At 45.6% G+C, this 21,841-nt stretch overlaps 4 protein-coding genes across 5 annotated transcripts in view; 1 reads left to right on the forward strand and 3 right to left on the reverse strand.

The window, feature by feature from the left end:
* Positions 1-2,037: 2,037 nt before the first annotated feature.
* LOC143430367 (putative glucosylceramidase 2) lies at positions 2,038-4,161 on the reverse strand. Its single transcript, XM_076906597.1, has 7 exons — positions 4,104-4,161; positions 3,665-4,001; positions 3,306-3,571; positions 2,781-3,212; positions 2,622-2,695; positions 2,240-2,514; positions 2,038-2,140 (listed from the first exon to the last, which is right to left on the reverse strand). The coding sequence occupies exons 1-7, from the start codon at positions 4,159-4,161 to the stop codon at positions 2,038-2,040; spliced, it is 1,545 nt and encodes a 514-aa protein (XP_076762712.1).
* Positions 4,162-4,967: 806 nt separating this feature from the next.
* On the reverse strand, positions 4,968-7,361 carry LOC143430387 (lysosomal acid glucosylceramidase-like). Its single transcript, XM_076906637.1, has 7 exons — positions 7,285-7,361; positions 6,785-7,118; positions 6,422-6,687; positions 5,893-6,324; positions 5,662-5,735; positions 5,281-5,555; positions 4,968-5,168 (listed from the first exon to the last, which is right to left on the reverse strand). The coding sequence occupies exons 1-7, from the start codon at positions 7,325-7,327 to the stop codon at positions 5,066-5,068; spliced, it is 1,527 nt and encodes a 508-aa protein (XP_076762752.1). The 5' UTR covers positions 7,328-7,361; the 3' UTR covers positions 4,968-5,065.
* A 1,145-nt stretch (positions 7,362-8,506) lies between these two features.
* LOC143430395 (mediator of RNA polymerase II transcription subunit 20-like) overlaps positions 8,507-21,841 on the forward strand; it is a 102,673-nt gene continuing 89,338 nt past the window's right edge. Inside the window, exons 1-2 of the mRNA XM_076906651.1 lie at positions 8,507-8,618; positions 8,916-9,058. Of these exons, the coding sequence (XP_076762766.1) occupies positions 8,605-8,618; positions 8,916-9,058 (157 nt within the window). The 5' untranslated portion in view covers positions 8,507-8,604. The remainder of the gene's footprint in view (positions 8,619-8,915; positions 9,059-21,841) is intronic.
* LOC143430388 (facilitated trehalose transporter Tret1-2 homolog) overlaps positions 15,638-21,841 on the reverse strand; it is a 72,618-nt gene continuing 66,414 nt past the window's right edge. For both annotated transcript variants that reach the window (XM_076906638.1, XM_076906639.1), the window contains exons 3-8: positions 18,392-18,525; positions 17,298-17,544; positions 16,933-17,217; positions 16,537-16,789; positions 15,966-16,306; positions 15,638-15,775 (exon numbers count right to left, since the gene is read on the reverse strand). In XM_076906638.1, the coding sequence (XP_076762753.1) occupies positions 15,638-15,775; positions 15,966-16,306; positions 16,537-16,789; positions 16,933-17,217; positions 17,298-17,544; positions 18,392-18,525 (1,398 nt within the window). The remainder of the gene's footprint in view (positions 15,776-15,965; positions 16,307-16,536; positions 16,790-16,932; positions 17,218-17,297; positions 17,545-18,391; positions 18,526-21,841) is intronic.

Here is a 21,841-nt window from a genome sequence, read left to right on the forward strand (position 1 = left end):
CCATCGACGCTTCAACGTCGCTCGCGATGTTATCGATTTAACGCGAAACGTTCCACTGAACTGCCAATCGCGTTGAACAACTGTTGGTATCTTTGTGTTCCCACCCTGCGATTTGAATTTCGAATTTTTAAGCGGCAATTTCTCGTCGATGCTTGCGATGCTAGAATGAAACTGTGCGATGCAATTATATTGCGATTGAAGTAACGCTATTTGTAATCCAATTTAAAGATTACGAACTTAAAGTGGATTGCAAACGACTTAAATCTAGCACGTAGTCCTTAGCTTGATATCGTTTTGAAAAAAGCATCGAAAACGATACCAAGGAGCCAGGCCCACCAACAAGGAGGTGACTACGCAGGGACCCATTTCTACAATTCTAATGTCGATCCTTGTTACGTGTCATGAAACGTGTCCTCGATGAATCTATCGATACATTTAATGGCATAATAGGTTGGTCGTTGAAAGCTTCATCAGCTGAGTGATAAATTCCAGACCAATCGTCTAACGGCTGACGTAGTCCAAGTGAAATGTCGCTAGTTAAATATCTTAGCGATAAGGATGACAATGCGTTATTAGGAGTGAGCTCATGCTACGGTAATAGTAATGCTCATGCTACGGTAATATTACGCTTGAAAAGTATGTTTCTCAAGGTACCCGCAAATTACTTGTTAACACTATCGGTACGCTAAATTTATTGGAAGTCAAGTACAATTTATTACTCTTTTATATGCTAATTAGATAGTAAAGTAACGTGTACAATTTCCAGTGTTAAGGCTGTCGATATTCTTTTATCTATATGTAGTACCAGTTTTATTCGAGATATAACGTAAAAGGCAAAGTAACTTAATTAAACGAGAAGAAAAAATCTTATTGTAATACAGCTGATATTACACCCGAAAAGCAAGGAATTAGGCAAGAAATTCTAGCAAGAGATTCCTTAATTTTCATTGCATAGAAAGAGTAAGAAAAATTATATCTCCCGCTTTAGAAGTAAGAGAAAGAGAGGGAAAGGTATATAAGAACGGTATAAGAAAGAGTGAGACAGACGATACCTACCCTACTGAAGAACCCCTGGCGCCATCTCTGTGAAAAGTGCTCAAACTGGTCGCTCAGCAATATCGACAGCGAAGTGAACTCTTAAAACTACTATCGCCATCTCTAAACAAGCAGTGAAACTAATTACCGACCTAGCTTCAGCCTTCCTCTAAGAGATGGCGCCAGTGCTTCAGTAGTTCACTTCGCTGTTGATAATGCTGAGCGACCAGTTTGAGCACTTTTCACAGAGATGGCGCCAGGGGTTCTTCAGCAGGGTAGTAACATCTGTCTCACTCTTTCCTACAGCTTTCTTATATATCTTTCTCTCTCTTACCTCCAAAGCGGGTGATATAATTTAATAAAATGGAGGAATTTCTGCATCTAAGCAGCAGTACTCTAAAATTTTGTGATTAAGACGAGCGACAGAGAGCAGCAGAAAGAATGAATCATGCTGTGTATCTAAATTTCTAACTGATTACGTTTTCGTGCATCGTTTCTCTATCCTAACTTCGCAGGAAAATAAGAAATGCGAGAATACTGCTTGCGATTACTATAAAACGTTTTACTCAACGGTGAATCGTTGTCTAAACAACTAGAAATGTCTTGTATAATTGCAATGGAAAGTACTGTCTGGAAAGGCATTCTGTATAATTGTACGCTAACTTCTTAATTGAAACTCAATTTATTGCACGTATTAATGGCACGTTACATTAACGGTATATATTTTCTATCGGTAGATAAACACGAATACAGTAATCGATATTCTTCGACAAACGTATAGTCTCAGTTTTATTCGCAATATTTAATGAAATAAGAGTTTCCAATAATGCATAATCATCTTGCGATACATTAGAGTACAGATAATTAAATGTGGAGGAAAATATTCTATTTTCACTTCGAACGGTCTTTAGTTTAAACTCAACAATGGTTTAATGTAATTATAAGTTGCCAGTGGAAGCAACTGTGCTCTCCTTCGGGAAACAATCGAACATTTATATTCCTTTACGTGGTATAAATCACGGTGTTAATCGATCGCGCTGGTAGTTGCAAGCAAATGGTACCTTTGTCCTGATCTTGTAGAGAAACGGTTGTAGGTTGTACGTTGCTACAATAAAAAATATGGAACGTTTGCACTCATGGACACTTATTCTATCAATGGATTACCGTTCACTTTGTGGAATAATTTGAAGTGAGCTTGTACTACCTGTTGTGCAAAACGACAACGATTTCGTTCGAAGGTGTCAGGAAGGCTCCACTTTTTATATCGACGTTATCGGTGATGGAAAGTCTGACGGAGCCTCTTTCGACGAATCTACTGACGTGCTTGATAGCATAGTACATTGGTTGTTTATAAAATTCGTCGTTTTCTGGTTCGACGATAATGGGCGAGTCGATGTTATTGGCCGCCCAGGTTGGGCCACCTTTTTCGTTGAGAGCTAGATTCCAATCTACCCATCCGATCGACCAATGATTCAGATACTTGAAGGGAAATGTCGCGAATTAGAATAATTTCGTGAAAAACCTAGCGCCGATGTTTCGTACTTCATACAAGCGTGGTGACAGTCTGATTCGAGTAGACGTTTTACCTCGAGTATGCTTTTTATGTACGTTTCTCCTCTCTCCCACGATCCTAAAATGACTTTTCGTACGTCTGATGCTCCTGCGCGCAGAAAGCAAAGCTTCGATAATATTACCATAACAGAGAAGTTCGGTTAACGAACTGATTAAACAAAAAATGAACCCACCCAAGGATGCTTCGGTCATCAGAATGAATTTCTCTGGGAAGTCAGAGTGCGTTAGATCCAACAGTTCTGGTGGCGCGATACTGTCAGTGTAGATGTGCACTCCAATACCGTTCACGTAACGTCTCGCCTTTTCATTTCGAAACATTAGCTGCATGGTCCAAGGTAACTCGATTCTCTGATCGTCAAGAGCAATAATTTGCGTGTTATTGTGGCTGGACGATGCCAGTGTTGGGCCTAAATTATCAGCGACCCAGACTGCCGCGGTGACCGGTGACCATGCCATTTCGTTGATTCGAGGCTTTATGATGTAACCGTTTATGGGTTCGTTACCCGTTGAAACCGCCCATATGTCGATTCCGTTCTTCTTATACTCATCCAAGAATCTCAATATGTAATCGGCGTAAACTTGATAGTATTCAGGCTTCAAGAAATCTGTTTACCAAGCGAGGATATATTAATGGCTGATTAACGATAAAGAGTTTGTCTTCCTCTTGGATTAACAACTGTACGTAACACGGTATTTACCAAAGGTCCCCCTGAAGCTATCCACAGTTTTCATCCAGGTCGGAGCTGACCACGCAGCGCTGAAGAATCTTACGTCCGGATTGAGTGCCATGGCTTTGCGTACGTAAGGTATTTTGTAGGCGTAATCTTCCGGTGCAAGCGAGAAATAATTCAACGTGTTGTCATTTTCGACGTCGTCGTACGTGTAAGCTCGTAACGAGAAATCTGTTCCTGCGATTGGTATACGTCCCAACGTGTACCTACTTCCGTCCTTATCATAGTACGATCTGCGGATCAAGTGGTATTCAGTTTTGAACAATTGATATTTTCAACTGTCGTCTAACATGTCACACTCAACCGTGGAGTACACGTTTAATTACCGCAAAAGATTGTTCTGTGTAGCGTTGCTTAGCTTCTTGATGTTGAATCCAGCAGAATCCGTGAAGGCACCGCCGAAACCGAAAATCGTTTGATATCTTTTGGTAGTGTTTATATTTAGGACTATATCGTTAGCCGAATTATTGCAGGAACCAAAGTCTCCGGTCCTCAAGTCAAGTCGAAGTCCGTCCTTATTCGAGACGTACCAATAATACTTCCCATCTGGCGGGATTTTTGGGTCAGCATCTGGTGTGGTGTCACAGTACGTGGCATTGCAAACGCATACAATTCCATCTGTGCCGACGTGACGGGGTACGCAATCATTCGAGACACCTGTGACTGAATATCCATAGAGAAATGAATAACTGTAGTCGATGAAGCCTCAGATTTCCTAAACTCGAAGGAAGGAACGACAATTTCGTTAAAGGAATCTTAATTTACCTTTGCCATAAAAGAGGACGACTAGTAGAAGTATTTTCCACGTATGACTCATATGCATGGTTGCAAGTGACAGTAACGAAGCCCAAGTACTCTAACCAAAGTGGCAAAAAGCGCCCAACTTATATGTCTTTTCAACCAGTCACGTTTTCGTTACTACTTATGATTACCATAAATATTTTATTCAACGTTGAGTCACTATCTGAACGACTATAAATTTCTGTATAATTCCAAAAGAAAGTACTGTCTGAAATAGCATATTATATAACTATTTCCATTATTTAGGATCCACTACGTGTGTGGTACGTTTATTTTTTTTGGGAACCATCATGACCGATGTACCTTTGGGGTGTTCTTGCGAAAGGAGCAACCGGTTGATCGACGTGAAGCTTGAGAGGAACCAAAGGATCTGACAAAGTATGCTCACTAACGATTATAGGGTACAAAATGGTACAAATGGCTGCGCAGAAAAAAATTATTTTACATAAGCACACGTGTAAAGTGCGATCGTCCAATCATCTAACAGTGTATATCGAGTAATACTACATCGATTTTTAATCCTAATAACAAAGAAACAGTTTGTGCGAATGGTACACGCAAGATACTATTCCGTAAACGGTTCGATATCAGCTATAGGAATAGAATATTCATAATTCCTGAAGCGTTTTGCTTAGATCATCGAATGTTCCTTGGTACGCTACGACTTTCGTCAGAAATATTTTTCAGCATCATTCGATAGTTTTTTTTTTTTTTTTTTTATAGCCGATTGGTAGTTATTCGCATAGCAAAAGCTTCTTAAAAATATTGCCTTTATTATTGAAGGAAAATTTCGTATGTGTGAATAGAAAGCTTATACTTTTACGTTGAACAACTTTTATTTTCTACCCAACAATGTGCCGTGTAATCGTAATTTGTTATTGGAAGTAACGGGATCATTAAATGAACAGCGATTTAATACTTAGACTCTACTGTGCATAAATCACAGTGTTCATAGAATTCGCAGGCAGTTTTAAACAAATGTCACCTTTTTCCGGATCCTTCAGAGAAACCCTTGCTGGTATGACATTTCTACGAAACAAACAAATATTCGATTCATAAAAACATTCATATCTCTGGACACTATTATAACAATTGGTTATTTCTTTGTTTGTTTGTTGAATAATTCATGGGCACGTATTACCTGTTGTGCAAAACAACGACGACTTCGTTCGAAGGTGTCACGAAGGCTGCACTTTGTACAATGAAGGAATCGCTGATGGAAACTCTGACGGAACCTCTACCAATGAATCTGCTAAAGTGTTTGATAGCATAGTACATTGGTTGTTTATAAAATTCATCTTTCTCTGCATTGACGATAATGGACGCGTCGATATTGTTACCGACCCAGGTTGGGCCACCTTTCTCGTCGAGAGCTAGATTCCAATCTACCCACCCGATCGACCAATGATTCAGATACTTGAAGGAAAATTTCGCGAATTAGTATAATTTCGAGAAAAAAACTAGCGACGATGTTTCGTATTTTACAAGCGTGGTGACAGTCTAATTCGAGCAGACGTTTTACCTGGAGTATGCTATTCATATACGTCTCTCCTCTTTTCCACGATCCTAAAATGACTTTGATAAGGCTTGCTGATCCTGCGTGCAGAAAGAAAAGCTTCAACAATATTACTACAATAGAGGATTACTATAATAGAGAAGTTCAGCTAACGCAATACCGTTTAACGTCTACATTATTTAATTAAAAGATTTCTCCGTGGTCCTTGAAATGCCACGATTAAAAAAATGAACCCACCCAAGGATGCTTCGGTCATTAGAATGAATTTGTCTGGAAACTCGTTGTGCGTTAGATCCAACAGCTGTGCTGGAGCAAGGAAGTCGGAGTATATGTGTACTGCAATACCGGCGATATAATTTTTCGCCTTTTCATTCATGAACAGTAGCTGTATGGCCCAAGGTAACTCGATTCTCTGATCGTCAAGAGCCAGAATTAGCGTTTTATTGTGAGCGGACGATGCCAGTGTTGGGCCTAAATTATTGGCAACCCAGGTTGCCGCGGTTTGCGGTGTCCATGCCATATCGTTAATTGTTGGTATGGGCACGAAACCGTCTATGGGTTCGTTGCCCGTCGAAACGGCCCATATATCGATTCCGTTCTTCTTATATTCATCTATGAACTTCAATATGTAATCAGCGTAAAGTTGATAGTATTCCGACTTCAAGAAATCTGTACAAACATAGAAATTACACAGCTTAAAACATCTTATCGACTGTAAAGGGTTTGCCTCTTTCTTCAACTATCGACTGTGTCACGCGATATTTACCGAAAGAACCTCTGAGTCTGTTGTTAGTTTTCATCCACGCGGGAGGTGACCAGACTGCGCTGAGGATCTTTAATTCCGGGCTGAGTTCGATCGCTTTGCGTATATAAGGTATTTTATCGTTGTAATCTTCCGGTGCAAGCGAGAAATATTTCAACGAAGTGTCATTCGCGTGGTCGTCCAAAGTGTAAGGTCTTGTCGAGAAGTCGGTTCCTCCGATTGGTACACGTCCCAGCGTGTACCTACTTCCCTCTTTACCAAAGTACGATCTATGCATGAAATGGAATACGTTCAGTTTCAAACGCGTGATATTTTCAAATGTCGTATAACATGTTAGATTCAAGCGTGGAATACACGTTTAATTACAGCAAAAGATTCTTTTGTGTAGCGTTGCTTAGCTTCCTGATGTTTATTCCAGCAGAATCCGTGAAGGCACCGCCGAAACCGAAGATCGTTTGATATCTTTTGGTAGTATCTATCTCTAGAGTTGTATCGAAGAGCGAGGAAGTGCCGCAGGAGCCAAAGTCTCCCTTCGTCAAGTGAAGTCTTTGCCCTGCTTTACTCGAGACGTACCAATAATACTTCCCATTTGGTGGGATTTTCGGATTGGCATCTGGTGTCGTATCGCAGTACGTTGCATTGCAAACGCATATTATTCCATCTATGCCGACGTGACGGGGTACGCAATCATTCGAATCGCCTGTGGTTCAATATCGATATACGTGAAATGTAATGGTAAACGTGGAATCTGATACAGATATATCTTTCAATTTTTTTATCCAAGATTAATAAAAGTAGCTGGCGACGTCTCGGGTTTGTTAAACATGGTATGCAACGGGATTTTTGTTAAAAAGATCGAGATTTACCTTTTCCGCAAAGCAAGGCGATTAGCAAGAGTAATTTCCACATGTGTTCTTCGTAGCGATCAGTGTAGACTAGTTTAGCCAGAGTTTAACTACAGTAAGTAGACAAGCGATATTATTTGTATTTATACTATTATACACTACCATAGATACTACTAATTGTTTCATACACTCTCAACTTTAACAGAGCATTTGAAATATTACACTGTTCATTATAATTACTACAAATGGTTTACGGCAGTTTTTTACGTCACTGATACTAAATATTATGCAAATAAGCGGTTTGGAATATTGTATCGATTATTCTATCTTCTATTCGGATAAAGCTTCAAAATGCTACGAGTATTATACGTTGTGTTATCGTGAATTTCTCCGCAATACTTGAATTTCTTCTTTTTCTCTATTTATTTAGGAAACATATTTTGGCGATTCTCTCAGTTCGAGATGTTCCGTTGCAGTCGCGAATTCTCAAATCAACGTTTCGGCACTTAAATTCCGAATACGCCGAACTCTCTAAACGAACGCGTACAATTTAAAATCATGATATGTATAACATTTTTGTTTGCACTCAGTCGAAAATTCCTGTTAAGCGACTACTGTTACACAAGTGTTATATATTTAGAATTTTTAAATATGTATATATGTATCAGCGATAACACCTATCATTTGTAAGTTGTTAGAACTTTCAAGTTTTACATCAAGATAAGTACAATACAATGCCAGTGTGGACGTCCAATTCTCGTTGGATAAGATAGAAGTCATTTAAAACTAATTAAATGCTTTCTTGTTAAAACTGAATTTGATAACAAAAATTTGGAACGCGTGCTGGCTGAGTCGCAAATACCATAGGCGGAATAAATAGAGTTTTCAGGAATAAGAATAAGAACAATTTTTCAGGAATGGCGTTCTCTTTGTCAAATATTAATTAAGATCCTATTTCGAGCAATTAATAAGTTTTCAAGAAATACAAATATAACAGTGATCTCTACTAGCTACTAATCTCTAGTAAATAGTAAATAATTATCATTTTTCAAAATTGCAACTTAAAAAAATAATAAAACCTAAGAGGCAACGAACTTTCCTCGATAATAAGAACAGATTATCGAATTAATGATTTCTCTGATCAATTATTTCATATTGCGCTTATTACAGTTCGCTCTTGATGGTGCAGATGTCGCTGTGTCTCGTATTCATAGCGCCATCCGTCGTTACTCGCGACGCACCTTCGGCTACGAATTCAAGTTGCGCGCGTTCTTTCCGTTTGACTCCGTTCTTTCGTGTTGCGCTGCTTGGGATTCCTCCCGCGAAACAATATTGAAAAACATGGGTGTCACAGTGTAAGTAATTTCTTAATTAACACTATTTATCGTACCTCGTCGTACTTATCTTTGGCACGATCGCGAGTATTTAGTTCGACATGCTATGCGTGTACGTCGAAGCCTCTGTAATTTAGAGGTTATGTCGGAATGGCACATGTCACAGCAGATCGAGCATTCTGGAACGTCTGGTCCGGAATATCGCGACGTCCGCTCGATATTACGACCGCTGTACGATGTGCCGTGTCCGTTTAAACACGACGCTAACGGGCGCCCAAACGATACTGCGTCGTAACCGGCATTTTGCGTTTTCATCAGATTGCAACATTATCCGATGATAGAGAACAGAACAGGACCGCAAACGATCGAATTCCTGACGAAACGGGTCGTGGCGCTTGGTGCTGTGCAAACCGGCCAGTTTCTGGTGGACTGCGAGACCTACGTGTCGGTGCCGCAGTTGGGTGAGTGTTCTACGATTTTCAAATTGAATTCTCGTTACGCGGCAAACGCGGTATAGTACGTTCCTCCGAGCACAGAGGGCCATGACTGTGCGCCCGCGAAAATAGCTTCGAATTATCCGCCTGTCGAGCTAATTTCTCGTTCTGTTCTATACGCGTAATCCATAATCAATGTATTGGCGACAAATTAGGTAGATAACGGAAAACTTTTCGGCTTAACGCTTGCGAAGGTGTAAAGAAAATTGTTTGGTAAGCTCGTTTAGGAATTACTCGCGATGGAATTATGAATAAAACAGCGATGGTTTTGACGATTATACTTGCTTTTTTCTTTTGGCATTTTATATAGGTGTATATAGAGTTTCTATACAAACACGCAAGTAGTTGGTTCCGCCGAAGGTCATTTACCGCTCGTATATCCAGTATCGTTCGTTACTTCTAGAGAGGTACAAATTGCAGACACTAACAAATTACGACTTAAGTACATACTTATGCGCGTGCATAAATGCACGGTACACTCGTGGCGACGCGTGCGACGTCCCTTTCGATGCGAACATATCGTACACACACCACCGTATCGGCAGGATTGTTTTGTGCTATCCGTATTTCTCTGATCGACATTCGTCCTCGCGATCTCGATCTCTGATCACCGCTCTGTATAGATTTTCGAATCGTCCCGTTGCTGGATTAAGTCCAGAGCTGTACGAGGTCGTAATCGAAGAAATCGGTAACAAAAGTGTGGTAAGCGTAAGCTCAATTTCGATCCAAGTACCACGAATTTTTCCTCAGGTTCACAGTTTCTTACGACTATTGTATTATTCCGGCGATATGAGCTACGATCTTTACGGTGGTCGTTCGAATGTCGAACGCGAAACGATTAACCCCCGCTCTGATTCCAATTTCTCGCGCCATTCTCGATGTGGCGACTTTTAAACACGTTTTCTTGAATCTGTGAAAGGTACAAACGAGCTACGTTCAAGCGTCATTACAAAAATATTAAATCTAGCAAGCGAAGCTAGGCGCGACCCTTTTCGGGCTAGGTCGAATATACGTATATATGTATATATATATATTTATATTTGTATATATATGTATATGTTCGTACGACTATGTATACCCTTAATGTACGCAGCTTTTGGAAAATACGTTCTCACGGAATATTCTTCTCTCGATCAGCTTTATCTACATACAGACGTTCGAACATCCCTTACGGTGACGACCAGCGTTTCCTTCGAATGTCCTCCTTTTTATTGTCGATTACTTGTAAATAGTTCGCGTTAATTTATTGTCGATAAATAGAAGACGTATATAATTATGTGTACAGCTTATTAAAACAGGCCGTGGCGTTTTTGAACGCTCTGAAACGCTACCGTTGTTGCTTCTGCATATTCACTGCGATCCGCGACGGTGAACTAATACATACACACGCGCACACGGTATACACAGCTAGAAATACGATTACGAATATGCGTGTGATGCCGGCCACGGAATTTTTCCAAATTGGAATACTCGTTTCGAGTGTGACGAACAAAGTGCCTCGGAGTACGATAACTAGTTTCTATAAATTAAATCGTGCGATCGAGCAACGTACAAAGAAATATCTTTAGCCTCGTAATTGCACAATAGCCCGCTGTGTACCACATTAATTAATCGAAATGAAAATTCTTCGAATTGTCCGAGTGATCGAATTAAAAATCAGATATTTAGTTACCCTTTTGTCTTTGCGCCCACCACGGCCTGCATCAAACGACGAATCGCCAGATTAATCGCATAGCTACGCGTGCATTAATATACGAACTCTCTAATCTGACTCTCGACTCGTTGATCGCTACACCTAAGGATTACGATAATACCTTCAATTCACGAAAGTGCACAGTGCAGATGTCGTTTTTTTTTTCTTCTAAGTCGTTTTTATAATTTCTTTTATATCGTCTCGCTCGCTGCGTGTCTGTGTCTAATTTCATTCTAGTTTAACTAGTCGAAAGGAAGGTGTTCCAATTGCCGCCACTACTCGTACAACGGAAAATCGTTCAGCTATCTATTCCAGCCCCTCTAGGTGAAGTTCTCGAAACGCTTACATATTCTTTGCTCGACGCGGTACGCTATGGAAAAACGAGATATATCTCACGATGGTCGATGAACCCTTCAGTGTATAATTTATAATGTATATATATTTATTTATATATTTATATATATATATATAGAATCTCCCGCAGAATAATCTTTCTTTTCCTCTTATACTCTTAGCCTACGTACGTGCACTCGTTTCACGAGCATTGCACCTGCGCTAACTTAAATTGTAAAATTTTCTTATTATTCAATACTGCGTCCAAGCCCTTGAGCATCATAAGATTCGTTTAGATAGGTATACGCGATACGAAGGTGCTGTTCGCTGGCTGCTCTCGCCTTCCATTTGTAGACAGTGATGCCCGGAAAATCGTGTCGACGTTTTTTTTTTACGTTACCATTTCACGAGGATATGTTTCGAACGTTCGTATCGTCGGTACATCTAACGAAAGCATCGGAATTCAAAGTACTTAGAATAGAGTTAAGTTTAAAGCGAATAGGAAAGACACCGATCACCGTCCACAGACCTTTACGGATTATTCTCGTCTTCTGTCATCCTTCGCCCCCTTTCTCTTTTCCTCGCTTTTTAAGTACACGATTTTTATCCCTGCCGAAGAAGGGACCAGCACTCTTCGTTAGAATATTAGATATGGCGGGGATATGACTCACGGGGTGTAAACGATCAGTGATGTAAGAAATCCTGCCGGTAGGCTGCACGGAAAAAAATATTATCGACTCGACGATTCGTCCTTGTCCAACAGAAAGCTTTACTCTTTGAACTCGAGAAAAGAAAAAACGCACCCTCATTGAACGCTCGTTTTACCATCGAAAAAACAATTCGATTCGAGTCCGCGAAAACTAGATATTCCTGATATGTTGATACCCTCCCTTTTTACACGGTGAGAACCATTTACAAAAATATTACAACGATATGTCGTCGATGAACGTAAACTCTCGCGTCAACAATTTCACCGCTCCACCCGGCGACCAACTAATGATAACAACAAATATTTTTATCCGTGAAGACTAGGCGTTCGATCACAGATGCAGACGTATCGTTCCTGCGCAATCGACGCTGACGAGTTCTACAAACTATATAAAAATACAAAATACAAATGCCGTTTTCCCTCGACTGCGTTCCCCAAAGGAGACGCGGCTCCGATCATCGGCTCGAGACATCGGATTTATATCATTGCACGAACGTTACCCTATACCAAACGCTTCCTCAGACTCATCATCGACGACGATCAAACGTGTACACACGCGCGACACCGATCTCCAAATGTTCTCCTGCGCGATCTTCTCGAGACACTCGACAAAGCATCCACTTCCCTCCTCTCGTTTTCACGTTTCGACCTCTCTCTCTTTCTCTCTCACACGCATACACACACGCGCACGCGCCTCGTTAGTTTGGCAATGGTTAGTTACGATATTGTCGCAAATAGCGTTCGATTCGTTCGTGGCATTCGAACAGTACCAAGGTCTCGATACAGACAAGTGTTCGCACGGATACATGTATACGATGTGTACAATAATAATCGTTTCGTATCATACAATAGGTACTTGGTATGAAAGATAGTACGCGTGATATATGTATAGTATATCTACAGGTAATAATATTGTCATCATTAAGTCAATGGCGGCCGTTTATAGATCGTTAGAACGAGACCCCCGAGTATTTTATGCCTATGTATTATAGTCTGACGAGTAAAATATCCTCTGGCTTGTCTAAATTCATTCTCTCCGCTCCGCGTTCTTTCGTCGATGGTACCGTTTAACGTCACGGCGCTATGGACACGCGCGTGGTGTTAAATTGGCGGGAAAAGGAAAGCGATCGATCGAGACCGGTTCCGCTCCGGCCGTGCCGTTTCGTACGATCGCCGGTTCAGTAAAAAATAGACACGTACGCGTCCACGGGGATAGAAAATGTCCATTATTCCCGCGTCAATTTAACGCGAGACACGCGTGTAGCGTGTCCGAATTCGTTTGAGAGCAACTTGTCGACCTCTGTCGTCCCTCAGCTCCGTTTTTCGAGCAACGACGCTACTAATCGCTAACTCGAACCTATCAGAACCGACTGGTTGCACGGCCATTTCGGAAGTACGAGAGAGTTTTGTTTTTTTTGGAAGATGTACAGTTTTCTGCATCCGACGCTGTTTCACGCCTACCTCTCAAGTTCGAGGACAAGTTTACTTGAAAATATCACGGTGAATCTTTTTTAGATTTTAGAGAAACGTCGACGACAATCGACGGACCAGTCTATCGATTCTATTCTAAACGGTATATTTATATATACGTACGACTACTGCAATTTCCTGTCTGTTTCGTCTTTTTTTTCTTCTTTTTTTCTTTTTCGTTCTTGTATATGTATATATATATATTTACATGCACGTACGCATTTCGCGTGATTAAATCAGTACGTCTATATAATCGTATTTGCGTGCTCTCAGAGAAGGCACGTTGCACGGAAGAGCGTTCTTTTTTTCTTTTTTTTTTTTTTTTAGTTTCTTTTTTCTTCGTTTGTTCCAACGAGATCCGTTCTTTTTTCAAGTGCACGTAATCCGCGAGAATTCGTTCGATACAAGTTTCGATAGGTAGAGAAAATAACGGTACGCTAAATTGAATGCGCTTCTTGGTCAAAAATATCGTTCGACGTTCGCGCGAGGCAGGATCGACGAGGATGATGTCTAATGCGAATCACGTAATTCAGTCGTGTCGTTCGAGGGGATCTTAGTCGGCGACTTCGTACGATTATCGAATATCGAAAGTGAGCATAAAACTGGTCAGGGAAGGAAATTAACGGCGAACGTTTCTGGCTGCGTTCTCGTTAATGTAACCGCTGCTCTCTAAACCTCTTTACCGCTATTCTACAGTTATAGAAATTGTTCCGTGTTTGATTAATCGACATACAAGTCTTTAGAATATTAACCACGAGTATTCGGAGAAGATCGTTAGGGAAAGGGACTGGTTCGATCCGATGGAACGTGCGCGTACTTTTCTGACCAATCTTGCACGCGAATACGTGAACGACTACAAAAACATTTGTATCACCATCGACTCGTCTGAAATCGATCAAGAGGCTCGCCAGCCTTCACGTCATCGCGAAATCAGAGACACGAGATCGTAGCTACTTCGAGTCTCGTCGACGTTCCAACGAAAGAATCATCGCCGCTTCCACCCGAGAGATCGATGCGATTCGAATATCTCTCGAAACGAACTAACGCCTGAATATGTACATTCTAAAAAGACCGCGGAACGTTCCCTCGTTCCGTGTTAGAATCGCGAAACTAGATCGGACGAGCGAGCGTCGTGGAAATCAGGTCGCGCCAAGCCTCCTCGTCGTTAAGTCGCGAAGCAATAGCGAGCGTACGATGGTCCATCGTCGAGGCACCACCCCTCGCGACCGGTGACCAGCGTCGACTTTGTCGGGTGTGTCCTCCTGCATCACAAGTAGCAAGTCTTGTAATAAATGAACGCGACCGTGTCCTTGCCAAATGTCCTGCATTCCCTCTCGTAGTGCACCTGGCCAGGCTCGTACTTGCCGCCCTGCGGATAATTGTTCAGTCTGGACAAACTCCTGTACAGCCTCAGATAGTCGTCCTCGAGCTGCTCCTCGCGGTACCTTCGACGTCTGTGCCCGTCGTCGAACGACCGATCGTTCCTTCGATCTCTGTCGACCGACGAGAGGAAAGAGCCGCTGGTCGAACCTGCGAAGGCCAGCCCGTCGTCCAGCTCGAGATCCGAGAGGTCCTGTCGGGTCTTCGAGTATCCGCGACGCGATACCAGGGAATTGGTGGTCGGCTGGTCCGTGAAATTGATGGTTCTGCTACGTCTGGGCAGGGTCGAGCTGTAAATCCTCTCGCCTCGCCCGTGACTAAACCCGTTCCTCAGGACCGGCTTAGAGTCGTTTAAGTCGGTCATCCCCTTACTCCAGCTCTCCCTGTCCTCGTACGAGGCCGCGTAATCGCGTTGCCTGACGCGTCGAGGCTGCGTACCCGCGTGCTCGCGATCCGCGTAATTCGCGTCGGTGTTCCTTTCACGCGGACAGACGCTCCTCGGACGGAGGGACCTGTCCCGATGGTTGAGCCCAGCGCGGCCGTGGCAATGGCGAGCGTCGTCGCGCGTCACGGCGATCCTCGCGCCGAGGCGATCCGCGAATCGATGGTCCTGATGGTTCCTGATCACGTCGCCGTTGCTTCGACGCACGGTCGCGTCGGTACCGCGTGTACTTTCGTCGGTGGAACGACGACCCGTGAAGAAACCGCGCGACTGCATGAAACTCTCGACGTTTCTGCCGATTCGGTTCGTCTTCTCGGCGAAGATGGTGCAATAGTCGGAGAGTTTGCGGTGATGACTGCTCCTGTAGCGAGCGGTCTGGCTGGAGGTGGTCGGGATGTCGGTAGCTGGGTTCGCGTTGTACAGCTCCCGCGGGTCGTGCTGATTCGGGTAAGCGCCTCCTGGTAGGGGTTTGTTGGACTTCTCCAAGTTTGACAGACCTCCTGTCAGAGAGGCCTTATACTACCGTGCTTGCGCGTACTCTGGGTTCATCTCGTCGAGTTGTTTCCCCTTGGTCTCGGGCACGCAGCAGACCACGAAGCACAGACCGCACACTGCGACTGCCGCGTAGAACCAGAACGCTCCGTGTAGACCGAACGTCTGCAACGTATTACGCGAGCATTAATCACCTGGCTCGAAGTGCCGGTTGGTAGTGTAACAATAGGGTTTCGCGCAATTCGGCTGCTCGAGTGTCTCTTTCAATCGAGTCTCCTCGCGATCGATTACCTGCTCGAGGACCGAGCGCGCGACTACCAGCGCGCACGGTGCACGAGCACGTTAACGCTCTCACCTGCTGAAAATCCATGAAGAGCTTAATCCCGACGAACGCGCAGAAGTAGCTGAAGCTGGTGCTGATGCTCGATCCGAGGCCGCGATACTCCAGGGGAAAGAGCTCGCCAATCAATAACCACGAAATTGGCGATATGCCCAAAGCCAGAGCGGTCGTGAAGACGAGCACGCAGAGCAGCGGTATCCAGTCGTGCTGCCCGACCACGCTCGAGTCCGGATAGCCCAGATTTTGCGTCTGCGACATGTAGTAGGCATAGCTGCCGAAACCAGCCAACGCCAGCGACATGAACACCGTGCTGGCTATCAGCAACGGCAGCCTGCCCACGATGTCGATCAGGAATCCTATCGACGCGAGAGCAAAATAATATTAATAGTAATAATAATAATGATGATAATAACGATAAAAGACAGCGAGCGAACGATTAGAAAGTCGATAGGCTGGTTTAACGCGCGCGTTCGAACGGTCTGTATCTTTTATTGCATCGAAGACCGCTTGGCAGCGTTTCGAGACGCCTCGCAGTGGTATTCGTTTGATGAATGCCCACAATAACGGATGGCTCGGGTTACCGTACCTGATAACAGCGAAGCCAATAATTGCACGAAGCCAATCGCAATGGTCGCTCCGTGAGGATTCATGCCACCCAGGGTCTGACGGAATATAATCACCGCGTAATAATTGAACGCGTTCGCCCCGGAAAACCGTTGGAAGAACATCAGCCCGCAAGTGATGGCGATCGGCTTGTACAATCGTGGCGTGAACATGCTGTTCTTGAACGTCAGCTCGTACTGCTTCGCTCGCGACGCGAGAATGTTCGTTTTGATCACCTGGAACATAGGCGAACGGGGCGAGTTAGTTTCATTCCAACGCTCGTATCATCCGCGGCGCGTGAGTCGCCATTTCGACTACGAGCTGAACCGAGTCCTTTTAAAGCTGCCATTCGAAGGCGGAAGTATCTTCGCGTAATTACCTGGAGCTCGTGGCGTATGTCGACGTGATCGCCTCGCAGCCATTGCAGACTGTTGGCAGCCTCGTCGTCTTTACCATTCAGAACGAGGTACGAGGGCGTCTCGGGTATAAAGAGAGTCCCCAGAAAGAGCATCGACGGCGCGACGGCCACCAGAAGCGCGCTTTGCCGCCAATTTAGGTACGTGCCCGCGATGTACGACAACAGCACGCCAACGTGACCGAGCACCTTCAGCATCGCAGACAGACACCCTCTGATTCCCGGCATCGAGATCTCCGATATGTACACCTGGATCAATCGAGCGTTATTTATCGAATCGATCGACGAACGGTGGCTACGCGAAACAAGCTCGCCGCGACGGTGGATACCTGAGCGACCATCGTGATGACCGAGCAGCAAAGGCCGCCGATAAAGCTCGTCACGTAGACCAATTCCACGCACGGCGCGATACCGGTTATGATCCAAACGGCTGCCAAAGGCAAAGATGTGACGCGTAGCGCCAATCTGCGGCCCCTTCTCATTATCCAATCGCCGATCATAGCGCCGAACCACGCGCCCAGCATCGACAGCGACGCTACCCACGAGGCTTCTTGTTGCGTCACCGAGAAAGCTGACCTGCGACAAATAGCGACACGATTACAGCTGGCAGGGGGCGATGTTACGCGAGGCGCCTAATCGCCCCCTACTCGATAACGCCCGCGATCGATCGATCTTTGGTGGTAACCGGTTCGTCTCGCGCCATCGCTACGCGATCCGTTCGCTCTTCGTCGAATCGATACTCGCGGTTCTACAATTTCAATCCCCCGCGAATCCGTTTCGCTGGTGGTTATTTACGAGTCGCTGGAGGAAGTCGCAGGAGGAAATCGTCTCTCGCGCGCGGTGTCCGATCGCTGATTGGTAGGAGTCGCGCGCGAGGGCTCGTTATTTCTTCGCAGCAGGGACGGGCAGGCGTCAAACGAGCGCTGTCCACCAATCGCGGGATTTACTGCCGGCCGATTAAATTGAAACGCAATTTGTTCCCTGTGAATGTTGCCGTTGCGCAAACGAATATTGCCCCGTCGCGTAACTAACTAATGAACCGTCGGTTCTCTCGCTACTTTATGCGAGCGTGCTTCCTTTCGAATGAGACGCGATAAAAGCCCGCGCGGCACTATCGCGGAGAAAGCGCGCGACAGAGAGAGGGCTCGCGTCGAGAGCGAACGGGGGCAGCGACGTTAACGCTTTTGTTGAGCGAATTATCTCAGATATTCGGCCCCGCGCTTTATTACCGTCCGGCGGAGTATCTCGTCGACTTTATTTAATTTGCTTATCTACCGACCGACGCTAATCGTTACCGGACACGAGCAGTACAATGGCTCGCAATTGCTTCAGCAACTTTTCAACTTTTCTGTGCACGGACCGTGGCTGTCTCGACCGCGCAACTATTTCTATACGCGAGATTCCGAACGAACTAACAGCTTACCAAGTGTCGTTGTTCGAGGTCTGATAAAGATGAGGCGGTTGGTTGTCCAGGATGGAGTCCAAGGCGGGCGAGGTGTAACCCTTCGCCAGACCGGAAGACAGCGTTCCCATCGACAACGCGAGGGTGGCCAACACCTATGCGAATATTCCAATGTTTGATTAACGATATCGAAGAAAGCTTCGAGAGCACGTGCTCGTACAGCTTCTCTGGAGAATCGAAGCGATAGGATTAATCGTTCGAGGATAGGATCGTAGATTTCTCCCCCCACGAGTCGGTTAAACGTGGAATCGGGGGATTCCTTCATCGGCAAATATAGGAACGCTCGCAATGTATATCGCGGGGTTGGATATTGCAGATCGCAGCCGTCCGACCGAGAAATTGTTGGCCGCAAATTGAAAGCCAGGCTGCTCTCCGCCCTCGCAAGGAATACTAAACATCTCAGCGTTTGGACCGGGTGTATGCACGCACCCTCCGCAACGATCGTTTCGTGGCGCGTGCATCCGGCGAGCAGCACGTATTCCTCGAGGAACCACCGATTTTACGCCGCGCGGAGTCGGAATTGCAGAGAGATATGGAATCGTTGGAACGCGTTCCTCGTCCCCGCGTTTCGTCGAGGCTTCTCGATAAATTAGCGTCCGCCGCTCGCAGGATTTATCGCCGGTGTTTAGCTACCTACGGCGCGACGGATTCGCGACACGGTAATTATTTCTAAAAGGTGCAAGTTCATCGCGCAACTCTAGGCGTCGCGACTGCTTTTGCACAATGTCTGTCCTTCGTTTGCATCATCGCGTTATGGATCGTTCGCGTTGCCGCAAACGTTCGTCGCGTTCGCGCACGGTCGTCGACCTCGTTGAAAAACGCTGGTTTTTGGGACCAGCACCCACGCGAGGAATCTACGAGATCGTTAAATACGCCTTGCGTCATCGGTATTCGATTCTAGCAATCCGGATTGTTGGCGGCACGGTTTACTTTCCCCGTTTCTTTCCTTTTATTCAATCAGACTTGTAGCTCAAAGACAATTATAGTTAAGTGGCGTGCATTATTGTCCCAGCAACGCGACCCAGCCCTATCTACATCTGCGATTTTACGATTTGTTGTACGACATAAGAAACCCATTCAACCGTGTAAATCACTCTCTCTCTCTTTCTCTCTCTCGCTACTTGAGCGGAGCGTTTTACGCGTGAAATCTGACTCAACTGTCGATGTCCGGTCCGCTGAGCGCGGTATGATCGATTTACTCGCCTTTGAACCGATCGCGACGCGAGTAACGGAGGACAGCGACGCGCAAATCAGTAACGATCCGATCGCGAAAATATTCGTGTCGAGGTGCGCGACAATTTTTCCCACCTTCCACGACCGTGCGCGGTGAATTTTTCCACCGCTCTGTATGTCGGCCAGTTAGCCGGCCGGGAACGTAATTATTTACGAGCTGTAATTGCGGATAATGCAAGGTGTGCCCGTAATTATTGTGCAATTTCGCGCGACCCCGCCGCGAACGAGTTGCTTCGCGCGAAACGGATCGCCGCGCTTAAAGATCCGAGGGGATAAACGCATTAATTCTCGCGAAACGAGAGGAAAATTGCCAGGTTATCGAATTATGCCCGGCAGGTAATTGAATCCGGTGCGGACGCGTGCATCGACCACGCGCGTTGCCGTCTGTAATGGCGTCCAGCGACCAGGCGATCCGCTCGAGTCGTTCGGTTCGAGAAATTCCGTTCCCTGATCGATCTTTCGGGGTTGCTGAAACGATCGCGAGTCCGTGTCTCTCGCACCTGTCGTCGAAACCCTGCCGGTCGATATTTTCTATTAAAACGCCGAGAGGTGGCCGCGCGTGCCGTCCGTCGCGCGCCATCGCATCCCCCGTTACCGGTTCCGGTGGAATTTTAAAGGACACGCGCGCGCGGCGCCAATCCCACGTAGTAAATTCGCGTGGACTCGCGTCGTGTCGCCCCGTCGCCGACTGGCAGACGCGAGACACGGCGTATTATAGGCTATTAAAACGCGACACGGCTCTAACCTTTCCGCCGTCACCGAAGGAACACGGATTCCGTGTTCGGGAACAATAAATGCGTGGGTCGCCGAGCCGCTTTCCGATACGCTTTTTACCGGAGTTATTCGGATCGTGCGAAAATCGCGCCGCCACTTGGGCACGACCTCGATTAAGCGATCGGTTAACTGACTCATTGGACAGTGACGTACGATCGCTTTTCTGACATTAACTGTACGCGACATTACGCCACTTGACAATCGGTCCCGTTCGTCTGTCGGGGGTTCATAAATCTGACCCTTTTTCCGTTATTGCCCGCGATTCTATCTCGCCTATTGTATCGTTGCGTTACTGCAAGGTACTCTATTTATAACGACTCTGTTAGTTTACGTTTCTCTCCTTTTCTGTAAGAAATCGCGCTCCCGTGGCATTGGGCTGGCGCCTAAGCGAGCGAATAGCAAGCATCGACCCTGGACAGATCCGCAAGGGATGAAAATGAACGGTTCAGGTTTCGTTTCGAAAACGATCACGTTTTTTGCGCGCTCGATCGAATTGGTTTCTTGGCTAAAGTTAGCCTGGAGAAGGACGCGATAAACGTGGCGTATCGGACGGATCTGGTAGCCGGTTTCTCCGGTATACGCGCGTTAGTCTCGCGCAATTACTCGAGCACGAAATCGGGCATCAGCATAAAGGAGAAGCGGCGACGTGACTCACCGGCGGTTTACGCCATCCGACAGTGCGAGACCGTCGCAAACCGCGGGATGGCTCGCCTCTACCAGCCGCAGCATCGCGTCCGACTGGTGACCCAAGCCTCGACGCGTTTAACCCTTTTGATGCTGACTTCCAGCGTAACACACGCTTGACGTTTGAGGACCGTTTATAGTCACAGCACGTTGCACGCGTCTGTCAAACCTTCTCGCGTGCACGTATACCCGCAACTAGACCTCTAACACCGGTTCGACGTGTACACACACGGAACAACGTCTGAATAAGGATCAACCCTGCTGCTCGAAATTCCCTCCGCGTCACGACGTACCCACCCCTTCTTTCTATCCTCGACAATTTTTCTACGCTCGGTTCGAAACTCGATTCCAAGAGCGCGTCGATGCAACGAATCGAACGAGAGAGAACGGCGAGTGTTCCACGGTTTAAACGCAACGATTCGGTTGCCGTTCGAGATCCAATGATACGGCCGCCTGGTTACCGTGCCCGATGCGATTATCCTCGCCGATTAATTGGTGTACAATGGACAGCGTCCAAGTTAGAAACAGCGTGAACGGAACCCGGTAATTTCGGGTCAACCGTTGTTCGAGTGGGGAACAAGGGTTGGCGGTGCGAACCGAACGGCGACCGCGATCCCGTTTCGATGCACGACCTGCATTCGATAATCCTGGGAATCTAATTCTCGTCCTCGCGGCGAGAAGCCTGGGTAAACGGATTTGTATCGCGCGCGCGTTCTATAC

Source organism: Xylocopa sonorina, chromosome 13 (assembly GCF_050948175.1).
Source record: "Xylocopa sonorina isolate GNS202 chromosome 13, iyXylSono1_principal, whole genome shotgun sequence".
Taxonomy (NCBI): domain Eukaryota; kingdom Metazoa; phylum Arthropoda; class Insecta; order Hymenoptera; family Apidae; genus Xylocopa; species Xylocopa sonorina.

Coding starts and splice junctions, on each gene's coding strand:
- LOC143430367 (XM_076906597.1), bottom strand. CDS start 4,161: ATGCATATGAGTCATACGTGGAAAATACTTCTACTAGTCGTCCTCTTT. Junction 3,572..3,664: donor ACACAGAACAATCTTTTGCG/GTAATTAAACGT, acceptor CTTGATCCGCAG/ATCGTACTATGATAAGGACG. Junction 2,696..2,780: donor GATGACCGAAGCATCCTTGG/GTGGGTTCATTT, acceptor TTCTGCGCGCAG/GAGCATCAGACGTACGAAAA.
- LOC143430387 (XM_076906637.1), bottom strand. CDS start 7,327: ATGTGGAAATTACTCTTGCTAATCGCCTTGCTTTGCGGAAAAG. Junction 6,688..6,784: donor ACACAAAAGAATCTTTTGCT/GTAATTAAACGT, acceptor TTTCATGCATAG/ATCGTACTTTGGTAAAGAGG. Junction 5,736..5,892: donor AATGACCGAAGCATCCTTGG/GTGGGTTCATTT, acceptor TTCTGCACGCAG/GATCAGCAAGCCTTATCAAA.